This window comes from Opisthorchis viverrini (assembly GCF_000715545.1).
Source record: "Opisthorchis viverrini unplaced genomic scaffold opera_v5_20, whole genome shotgun sequence".
Taxonomy (NCBI): Eukaryota; Metazoa; Platyhelminthes; class Trematoda; order Opisthorchiida; family Opisthorchiidae; genus Opisthorchis; species Opisthorchis viverrini.
Window position 1 is genome coordinate 2,234,036 of NW_008751676.1, and position 12,073 is coordinate 2,246,108.

At 40.8% G+C, this 12,073-nt stretch overlaps 1 protein-coding gene across 1 annotated transcript in view; it reads left to right on the forward strand.

The window, feature by feature from the left end:
- The window catches only part of T265_01838 (hypothetical protein), a gene marked incomplete at both ends in the record, with an annotated part of 58,610 nt that overhangs the window by 33,118 nt on the left and 13,419 nt on the right, over positions 1-12,073 (forward strand). Inside the window, 5 exons of the mRNA XM_009165948.1 lie at positions 62-160; positions 2,383-2,544; positions 9,040-9,139; positions 10,043-10,197; positions 11,332-11,454. Coding sequence (XP_009164212.1) covers positions 62-160; positions 2,383-2,544; positions 9,040-9,139; positions 10,043-10,197; positions 11,332-11,454 — 639 coding nt within the window. The remainder of the gene's footprint in view (positions 1-61; positions 161-2,382; positions 2,545-9,039; positions 9,140-10,042; positions 10,198-11,331; positions 11,455-12,073) is intronic.

The window sequence follows — 12,073 nt, forward strand, 5'->3', positions numbered from 1 at the left end:
ACATTTGTTCCAGCATGAATCTGGTCACGTAAATATGCATTTAATTTTGCCTCCTTTTCAGTTTGTTGTTACCGGTTTGGATCAGTGGGGAGTCGATATATTTGAATTGAGTCAGCTCACATCCAATCCCCTCACTTGTTTATTTTATGCCATTTTTCAGGTGAGTTGCACAGATTTATTGCTAGAAACAACACTGAGTAAACGCGATTTTACATGTTCACTCCAAACTAGAGGTTTTTTTATCAGGCTGAGAAAGTGCTCTGGTAACTTGGTATTAAAGGTTACAATGGGACATCCAACGAGAAATAAGAAATCACTTATTTCGTTTGGTTTCCTGGCAGAGAAAGCAGACCAGCGGAAATGCCGAATGTTTTGATTATTAATTATAGTCTTCTATCTTATGGTGTTTGGTTTTAATCATTTTGACCCCGGGGTTTATGACTGATAAGCTAGAACTAACTGACACGGTGATCATGGGATGATTGTTGAAGCTTATTGCTGTTAGTATAGTAATAAAAGACCTTCTTATTGGGAGTTTTCACTACAAAATCCACAATTTGTTACCGACCACTTGTAAACAGGTTAGGAATAGTAAGCCAAAATTTTGAGGTTACCTAAATGGAATTACTTGTTTGATCTCCAGTTGGTCACTCTATCACTTGCGTTCAGATGGAACACAAGACTATGTTATCCAACATGCGACATTGAATGATTCGGTTGTTCTATATACCCTCATCGGTGCTATCTTCTAAAGTATTTTTCTGGTGGTGTACATGATCGTGTATGCAGTGAGACAAAGCGATTACTACCTTTTGTCTGTCAAGCAAGGAATGTTTATGTGATACTTGGGGGGATTCATCATGATGGGACATGCCAAAACATCTAATTTAACTTCCATCTCGTAGAGCAAACCCCTGGAGAGAGACAAAATCTTTATAGAGCTAACTTGTGATTTTATTGAATTTAGCGGATCTGCGACTAAAACATTAAAATTTTGGAGCCTGATTCCATCATACGCAGTGGGACGAAACAGAGTGCCTGCAGAGAACCTTCCTAACTTCCCGCCAGTGCTACCCAACGATACCAAGTGAATTAATTACGACCACTCCCATCCGTTTCTTATTTTTTGCTGTTTTTTCAGTCGCTCAGATTTTCATGGTAGGGAACCCCGGCTGATAAATTGCTGCCTGGAGCTCCCGAATTAGCAAAACTTAGTCACGAATTGGTCTATACTCAACGGTGCATTCATGTGTACTTGGACTTGGAGAGATGGAATCCTTTGTAGTAGTACAATAAATAGGACAAAGAACGCGTATGAATTCAAAGGTTGATGGAGGTAGTTCTGGTACATTGTCACACATCTCAGTATATGACTAGAGAACTGAGCGACAGTATGACGTCTGGATGCCTTTAATGAGAGTTTCATCCACTAAGCCGAAAAAATTCAGTTGTATTCCGCAAGCTTCACCGTACCTTGCGTGTGTGTCAACCTAGCTGCAGCTTCAAAACAGGAAGTTCAGTGTGTTTTCTGTGAGCTTGTAGATATCTTTGCGGATATGTTGATTTCAACCACCTTAGGGTTGACCATAGCTCACGGCCGTTCAGAGGATTATGGAAATAAACCCTTAAAATGAGCCAGGAGAACAAGATACGCGGCTTGTGATTATGTATTGGCTGAGAACTAATCAAATAATCCATCGCTGGATAGGTTGCCTGCGTGCACCGAATGTGAGAAGTGGCTACGTAATTTTGAGCTAACCAGCTAACTCGAGCAAATTCAGGTACAAAATATGATCTGCTTTTCTACTCTAGTCCACAGTAGTCAACTTTTAGTTTGGTAGATCTTATCTACCTTCCATTCAACAATAACTCGAGCAATTCAGGTACAAAATATGATCTGCTTTTCTACTCTAGTCCACAGTAGTCAACTTTTAGTTTGGTAGATCTTATCTACCTTCCATTCAACAACATCTGGTATGTTTTCAACACTCAGGTTAGTTATCTGTATGGAAAACCCAGCAGCTGGAAAAATGGATCATTACTTGCCATGACTTTTTATGTTGCTGACCCTGAAGGTTGGAAATTTCATCAGTAACTGTCCTAGAAAGTACTTCCTTGTGGGTAAATTGGTAACTTAATGAACTTCTAACGGCAAATTTAAGGTAGTTGGAAAGAAAGCATGTCAGCTTGACCAGAATTCTCAGACAAATTTAATACACACTGGAGGTAAAGAACTACAGTTCTCGAAACTGACATCAAAATAGAGATTTTTTGGTTTGCAGTCAAACTACCTTGATTTATTGTTTTTTTGCCACGCATTGAGTACTGGCGTAAATTTAAATTACCTTTAAACTTTGGTTTAACAAAAACTATCTCTTTTAGAAACGTGGGCTCATTAAACGGTTCAGTATTCCAGAAATGAATTTGGTCCGTTATGCTAATCTGATTGAAGAGAAGTACAACGACGTTCCGTATCATAATAGAGTGCATGCTGCTGATGTTCTTCAGTCAACCCATGTCCTGCTCAACGCATCTGCGCTTACGGTGAGTAGGAGTATTACCACTGTGACTTACGACTGTATCATGACTTCAGAAAAAGGAAACTTTGGTTTTATTAGAAAGACGATTGACCAAAGGCATCAAGTGCTATAGAGAGTGAATTGAGGTTAAGGAAATACCACGTACTTCCTGGAAAGATATGAAGTTATTTTGGTTATTTACTTCCCGTCATCCGTGTGCATGAACCTATATTCAGCAAACCATCTGGTATTATATTTTACCAGCCTATGGACAAACGTGTACACGGAAGATGTCTAGTTAACGGTCTGGTGATATCACAGCAACTAGTTTAGGTGAACCTGCTCGATTTTCCAACTACCGGTGGTGGGCTTCACTGTGCACAAATTGTTTTGAAAACCCTGTTGATGAACAGGAATAGTTCACTAGGTTTATTGGACGTTTGTAAGGAAGTCCGTATTCCTGAACACGTTTTCAGCTCGTTGACTGGCGCTGAGTAAATATCAACTTTCAGCATTTCCCTCGCCCCCAGAGCCAGTGATTTTGGGATAGTTTATGGTATGGGCGTCCGCGGATGAATACCCCACACTGGATTAATGCGACCATGGAGGGTTACGCAATAAATGAAAATGTAATCACACGTTGAAAGTGTGAATAAAGTACGACAGTGCAAATCGCTTTTATTGGGAGATTGCGATAAGAACGAGGTTTGCACGTCGGTTGTGCTTCCTTATGGCGCGCTCAACCGCTGTTCCAATAACTTTGGTTGAAACGTTACTTAAAGCCATAGTTGTCGGAACTTTTGAAGCATCTAACGACGCTGTAGTACAACCGTCTCAAGCATTGTTGTGAACTCAGCTCAGTGTTGTGACCCTGACAGGATTAGAGACCAATTATTTGGAGGATCAGCCTGAGCCTTCGGAGCCAAGATGGCGGTTAGGATCACAAAGCTGGTGACGATTGTAAGGACGCTTTACTTCAGAGCATCAGTCTACCTATATCTGGGTCAATTTACAGCGCAACATGTAAATCCGCCGCCCCATTCTTAGGAAAACCAGAGAAACAAGAAAAGTGCCACTAGACAAAATACAGGTTTCAACCCAGCATTCAATAGAAAATTGATCCTTTCCATCCTGTTATTGACTTTACTCAACTGTTTTGATGAGGGTTTCCTATGATCTGATCATGCGCAAATGACAGTACCTTTAAATACTGGTCTGGATCATGCCACCACAGGGTCACCACAACAAATAGCTGGAAAATATTCACCAGGTTTGCAACAGAAACGTCTCAGATTCAAACGAATTCCGGGGAGGTCTTTGTGCTTCGTTTTTAAGATGTTCCTGATAGCAAACAATATTTATGCTCTTTAAAAAGTCCCTGCTTAAAGTGAGTGCTTCTGTGTTGCAATCAACTTCTTCCGTCATTTTTCAGCTTCGTTCACCTTGTAGGAGCTTAGAGACCGGTTTAAAAACTTGCATTTCTTTTTTCGTCTGTGAAACTTTTTCCAAGGGAAGATAAAGTTCTACTGCTTATATCTCATTGCTCAAATTTGGTTAGTTATTTGTACCTATAGAGGAATAGTTCGGTTTCATTCCCGTTCTCATTCATAGAGTACAGTCTGTAAAAATCAACGTTAATGGAGCCCTTCTTGATTCTTGATTGGTTAACAAGTAGATATCGACACAAGTTGCACTACGCATCGGATGTTTCCGATGCTAAACTGGGTATGACTATGTCCTGCACATGCTACTTTTGTCTATTATTTAGTCTACAGTATCACATGCAAACCGTCCATCAACTAAGTTGGGGATTAGTTCTGGGTTAGATGAGGCAGACCACCCTTGTGACTATTGTCTACATGGGCACTGGTAGCCTGCAAGGATCGATGCTCTCGAGGGTACGCCAATCACATATATTGATCACCCTGGTTACCAGGTCTGCCATGAGACTTGTTGACGTGCGCGAGTAATAAGCAAAATGAACGATACCTTGAACGTGTTATTCCAGACATTCCATCGACCAATTCCTCAATAAACCTTCAAATCAACGATGTGAAGAAGATAAGGTGAGACTGACTTTTTGGCGTGTCCTACTCTTTGGAGTTCGGGTTGTGTAAGAATTTGAAAGAGGCTTCTGTTTTTAAACTGCTCCCAGTTACCCAGTTCAAATATGCCATAGACTCCGCCCGTCATTTGGGTCAAATCTCAAAAGCCGGTCAGCTGTAACTTATTTGACTAGCATTTGGAGTTCGCGGAAGGGGACACATTTTCACTTGTTTTTTAGCGTCTGAAATCGAGAAGACTTTCTCCTTCTCGATCAAGTCGATGATATACACAAAAGATTATCACTGCTTGGCGTCTCACAGTACTGAGACATACGGTGTATTTAAAAAAACATGAAAATAGTTAGCTTAAGGATGCAAGATCAGAGGAGTCAGTGCAGACAGGTCTGCCTAATTAAAGTAGCAAATGATCTGCTAATTTAAGTGAGGATGCAATTTTCGACGGCGTGATTTTCTTTTCAAGTACCTAGATAATGTTCCTTGAAGAATGAGTTATCTACTTTTTCAATAAAAAGTAGCCCATTCAGAGCAGGATGTGCGAGATGGCGAATGGTTTGATGGGCAGAAAACGTAGGCAACCATTGCAAAGCAATCCACCTCCTGTAAAACTTCCGGAAATCCTCCGAATCTACTAATAGATCAGCGTCAGGCTGACTGAAATCGGCTGACTGATGAAATCGGAAAACAGCCGCTACGACTTATTTAACGCAAAAGACTCGCTATTTGGGAAGGTTTTATTTCGGTTTTTACTGTAATTAGGGTTGTGTTTTGGACCAAAATAAGGATCAAAGCAAGGAAAACGAGATCCGCATTTTTCAGCGAAAAAGTCTAGCCGTGAAAAATAATAAGGGGAACGTCTAATAAGTGAAGGGTGATTTGGCACATCTTGAATCAACGAAGATACATGCCTGGGAAGGACTCAGACAGTGGAACTAGTGTTAAGCTGGAAATGAGCATTAAGGGTGGTATTTGTTTCGAAGATCTCAAACAATTCGGAAGTACTACAGAGACTTTTGTAGTGTCATTCCGAGTCACTGTGGAGCTCGAGATTGTGATGTTGTGCTTCGCAGAACTGATGGAATATCCAGCGACTTGGACTCATTCATTTATTTGGTAACATGTAGCAATGGATCATTTTTCGTACACTAGGAAGAAATCATAAAGTTAAAGTAGCAAATATATACAGGAAGACTCGTACCAAGCCGAAGAGAATAATGTTCTATATTTGTCAAATTCTGTGAGCGATTTTACTATTCTGAAGGCTTATTTTGTTCTCGTAAGTTTTACGTTCTAGCAGAAATAACATAGTAATGCATAAATATCTTGAACAGTACGTAGTCATTTTATCATCCGACTTTTTGTACATTGCTAACTTGTAATTCCGTTAGAGGGCTTGGTTCAACATCCTTTTTGTTGCTGGCTGGTGGTTTTGTTCGTAAACAAAACTCGAATTTATGCTGGATATTGTTCACTACTGCATAGATCACTTCTTGTAGAAAGAAGACGATGGGCACTTTGTTGATTCTGTTTTTTATCTCGGTAATCCTACTAAAAGTAATATGACCATACGCTACGAGTTTTTATACACTTTTCCAAACTTAAATGTAACACATCAGTCGTTCAGCCGTTCTAATCATTTTCACAAAAATTGCGTGGCTTGTATTCTTTGTCCAACCTCTTGGAATATGAAGGAGTATGAAGATGGCTAGATTTTATGGCCCTATTTGATGACAAACTCCAGCAGGTAATGGTCTTTAAGATACCTTTATCGCATTCCGTGAATCACAATAATCAAATAAATATAGACTTAACCGTGGGGGCCGGAGTATGCCCTATGGCTCTGAGCGATTTTGTGCCGTTTAATGAGGTTGGCAATCTCCCTGGGCCTGGAGTTGACCACGGTGATTTTCCAACATGGATAAAAAAGAGATGAAAGGAAGAACTATAACTGGAAGGTTCACGAGAATTTTAGCCAGAGGTATCACATCGCTTTTCTGAGGAGGGCACCCTTCGGTATGCACAGACAGGTAAACTAAAAGGATGTATTGGAATTTAACCGAAGACCAGAAAATCAATTTTTAATCTAAAATATTTTCTCTACTTTAGATCCTGATCTCTTGTGACCGTTGTGTACGTTGTCAAGCAATTGTGCGAATCTACAGGAAATATCAGCCTAAACATTTTTTCAGTGAACTATTTCTTCCAACCGCCAGTGTGACGAAATATGCGCTTCAGTCACATGTGTATAATTGAGGCAGTTGATTCAACTTAAGCCATAAAACCCCTGTTTAAAATGCGTTCGTGAAGCAACAATGCTCAACACCAGTGTTGGCACCGATGTTGATGATGATACAAAAACTGACGTATGTGATAATCTGCTGTACACTTTATTTAATGGAGTTGTACTACCTGCGGTTTCATTAGCTCTTGATGCATGATCTCCTCGAGTGCAACAGCACTCCAGCGCCCACGTGTACGCTATCACAACGCGAAGTTCGAGAACGCCGCCTTGGAGACATAGTGTGTTTTCGTTAAACATTATCCTAAAGGTTATCAAACTAATATATGGTTATCGTAACTCTACTTGGTTGCCCTTTTGCAGGAGACCTGCTGAAATGAGATTGGTTGCTTTAAAACTACTTTTCTCTTGGTAAAATAAGGCAATTCCATCCTATAGCTCGATCAGCCATTCTGTGCAGCTTACTTTACTTATTTAGTCGCGCTGCATTTCTTTCAATTCGATTTATAGGAAAAGACGCTAAACCAAAAAACACAAAGTAAAATATGGCCAGCTGTATTGTCTAGTGTTGAAAAGCACTTATTGAACAACTAAACAACATTACAAACAGAACTGAAAGATTAATGTGAGCGCTTCAAATGAAATCTCGCACTCATGGACGTGTCCGAAGCAGGCCGCAATGAACATACGACCAGATTTTTGTACAGATTCCTGCGGATTAGTCCGGGAGTGATTCTGTATGATCTGATAAATTATCTACCAAATGAAACGTGCTCATTCTTCGCGTTATGGACCGACCTTGTATCGAACTCCCAGGTTTCCGTTTGCTATTGAACAATCATAACAGCATATTCCCGTCTTCCTCACCAAATTAGTTGTTTCTGATATGTTAGATTAGCCAATTTAATAGCATCAAGCGCACTTGGTTGCATGCAGTCGGATGAACGAATTTGATAGAAACCAATTCCAGATGCACACTTCTGTCACAAGGTCTTTCGACAGATGAATAAAGTTTGTCTGGTATTATCAAATCTCAAGTGGTCATGAAGGGCAGAAGGAAGACAAATGCACGCAATGTGAAATATCGTGTTTTTAGTCCAGTTCCGCTAAGTGTAGCAGTAAAAGGTCGGTGTCCTGACGAACAGTGCAGTTAGATGAGCTCAATTATTCGAAGTCGATTATTCAGTATTTGGACAGAGCTTTAGACAGGTGTTCTTGACGGAGGAACTTCAAGCTGCTGTTGTGGTAAAGCCTGGTATTTGGTTGGTAGCACTGAAAATTCTTATAAAAACATCCCGCCGTGAACACCCACTCACCAAATTTAGATTTACTCATGTGACACTGATAAAACAACAACAGCATACGACGCTGAAAATCTCTATATGCACCCTGATTCAGCCCTGACTGCTGCGATTCGGTGAGTGGTTGCCTGCATGATTTCGTGTGTTCTGTACATGCTAGCGCTGGAGATTTATGCGACTTAAAATTCACACTTACATCAATCACCAAGAGACCGTGACTCTTCGCTGTCTGAATAAGGCTATTTTTGAGAAATCAAAACTCGCCGAATGCTCCTCCATGTATCGCAGTGTTGTTGCCCATTAATTCCCTCATGAATATTTCTTACCTTCCCCAAGCTCCAACCGAATATTTTTGCCTAAAAAATAAGTAACAATGAATAGCTGCTCGACACACAATTTAGCAAAACCAGTCTACTTATGTCCAGTCAACTATGGACCATGGACTAGGAAACTATGAAAAATCTGTCCACATGAATTAAAGCCTGTTCAATGCTAACCACTTCATTGTGGTACATGAGAATGAAAGGTTTACCACATATCCTGAATGGCTATCTTTTGTGTGGACAAAGTGGATATCCCTCAGATATGTTTATGCCAGTTAAAGTTATACAGAATACCCCACTATTTGGGTCTTTTCAACAGTATTGCATAACTTTCAACAAATGCTGGGCGCTTTATCATATACTAGCTCTACTGATAAATCAGGTTCTACTGAAATAATCTTCTGACGCACTAGCACGATTTCGACGTGAGTTTGTTTAGTTCGTCCGAGGTCAAATTAACCGACTATGTCAGCGATCGATATTTTTTGTTGCATTCATTATTCAGCGATCTCTGAACGCGTTCTCAAGTACACCGTGGGGTATTCCGGTATTAATTGAAGAAATTCCATTATATTCCCCCTCCATCACTGACAGTCTGTTTTCACCGATTTGGAAGTCATGGCAGTGTTGTTTGCCTGTGCCATTCACGACGTCGATCACCCTGGATTGACGAATCAATTTTTGATCAACACCAGTAAGTCACTTTCGTTGCTACTTTTTTATAGGCATTACCCACTCCCGCCAAGCATCAAACATAGAAGGGGACTTCACTCGCGAGCTGGAATCAGGAAGAGTTTTAGGGCACTGGTCAATAGTACTCACGTTTTGCCGTGTTCACCGTTTTGACGCTCCAAAAAATGTGCTTCAGTATTGTCTCCTGCCAAACAGCTTGGAGCCATCGGCAGTGTCAATGAAGTTGAGCAAACAGTAGTTAGTAACTTCTAACCAACCAAGCCTAATGTACTAGTAAAGCTGTCACATCCACTCTGAGAGCGAATGAAAAACGCTAGCGGGCGCAGACCACAGAATTTTCATCGTAGGCGCTGAATGCTATCTTAACTTCAGATGTCATCATGTCGATCGTCAATAAGACAGATGGAAGAACGTGTATAAAATACAATCCACGAGTTTCTGCATCGATAGTAATCCGCCAACATCACCACAGCAGCTAGGAAGTATTTTCGGAACAATGTCCTCTCTTCTGAGGCAGTGTACAGTAGGTAAGGACTGACTGAAACGGCTGTTGCAGACACTACAGGGTAATGACTTATGGTCGGAGAGGTAGCATAATGTATTTTCCAGACGATTTAAAACGACCATGATTCCCGTATGAGTTGCTACAAAAACAAAAGCACACACATTAAAAACCACAAGGTCGGAAAGTGAGGAATGAAATAAGGTGGAATGGAATGAATTTCAAAGCAAACTATGAGCGCTACTGTGTTCGCTGAGTTCAACAAACAAAATAACAACCATCATTGCAGCCCAAGCTATCAATAGTATCTTCAAATTAAAAGCATACTGTACTCGCATGACTTCGCATGCTCTACACCCATTAACAATGAAGCTTCCTTTCTGTTTCTTTCTTAATTCACAGATGATGAACTGGCAATTCTTTATAACGACACTTCGGTGCTAGAAAACCATCACCTTGCTGTTGGCTTTCAGCTGCTCACACGCCCTGGGTGCGACATACTAGAAAACGTTCCCAAAAAGCAACGTCTCAGTCTTCGTAGAATGGTTATTGACATGGTAAGTCCACCAATGGGAACATTTCGCGTTCCCGGTCAAGTTTGATGGACTGAATGAGGAATCGATAATTTTCCTTCGACTCAATCCGCTCTAGAGATTGGGTTCTTTACTCTTGACAATCAACATTCCGAGAACATGCCCAGTCACAACTCTGTAATTAAGACAACCTACAACCATCCTGCGATCAAAGTATAGCTTCCTATTTAATGGAAAACAGATTTTCAAGTTGGTAGGGTGAACATACTCGCAACAACTCGAAGGAATACAGTAGCAAATAAAACCACTGGTTGTCTCAGTTTGAACAGTCGACTAAATGACTAACGCATTCAAGTAGTGGGGAGTTCATGTTTCGAACTTAAGGTATTTCTAGCCTAACGTTAATTATAATAGCCGGTTAGCAGGAAACCACTTAAAGATTATCTTTCGAGCACAACAAACGACTTCTATCAAAGCGGAAGTTGGGTGCATGCACCCCACCACATTGGTAACTTCATACTCGAAGTTGCCAAGGTGGTCGCGAACATCCATTTCTCCGACATTCGGCAGATGTTTGGTCCGACATGAAAATGTTGGCTTTCTTGTGTTTTTCGTAATAAACAGGCTTTTCTCGGTGACAGTTGGTGCAAGCCTGTCTACAAACACCGAGACGTTTTGCTATTTTCCTTGAAATTTAGAACGATTCAGTTTGTTTCTACATGGAACAGACATTCTCAGTCAAAGGGAAACTGATGAAATTATTCTACTCATATACCGTAAGCCAAACGAAACAGTGTTCAGCACACATCACAATTGTGTTCGTAATTTAGCTACTAAGTGTGAATGGACCAAGTATGAACAAAGATTGGGTTATATTGAATGGAAAGTCTTCGACCCCATGTGTGAGCAACTATTCTGCGCAATTAGCTGAAAACAACCAGGTAGTTTTATATGGTTTGGATTAAATTTACTCCACCGAATTCAGTTTAGTCTGTTCCTTAGGAGCATAGTGAAAACTTTTGCTTTTTCAAATAAAGCTCCTTTTAGAGAGCGCTTCTGGTTGGAATCGGACCATCCCGCCTATACAGCAATGCTGGAAAAGAAAATTTTGTGAATAACTAACCTATCTTTTGTTTTTGTTCGTGTTCAATGGCATAGGTGCTGGCTACAGATATGTCGAAACACATGAGCCTGTTGGCAGACCTGAAGACCATGGTTGAGACCAAAAAGGTCGCAGGATCCGGTATCCTTACGCTAGACAACTACAGCGACAGAATGCAGGTGAGTGGATAAGTCCACTTATGTGACTTGTTGCATGATAGAATTTACCTTGGGCACCCAATGTAGACCATCATCATCATCATCATCAACGACTACCTTGGGCATGTAGACCATAAATTACCAGGCAAACACCCATTTAGGCCTCGATATTTCCCCGTATGCTTTACCACGTGCCATAAGCTAAGCTAAATCTGGATTCTTAAGCATACCGCACTGAGCCTCCCATTACCTTGTATCAGACTGGGGCACATTCAATCAACCAGATCACCAACCATCACAATAAATTCAAACCGAGAATCAAGCTTCGAATGTATTCATCTTTTGTCGGCGTTTAAGAAGTTTATGGTATACCATTGGGAATACGTATTTTAACTGCCTAAATCTTTATGTACATGGTCGATAACTCCAAAACTTTTCTATAGAGGAAAATGTTGGTAGCTCAGGTATCGTAGATGGTGGTCGTTGGCTTGTTCGCTGAGCTGGGCAACTTGATTGCAAACGTTTCATCACCAATCGAGGTGGTTGTGCACAACCACCAACCCACCGCTACGCACTGCTACGCTCCACAATAACGCACTGATGATGTCACCTCGATTGGTGATGAAACGTTTGCAATCAA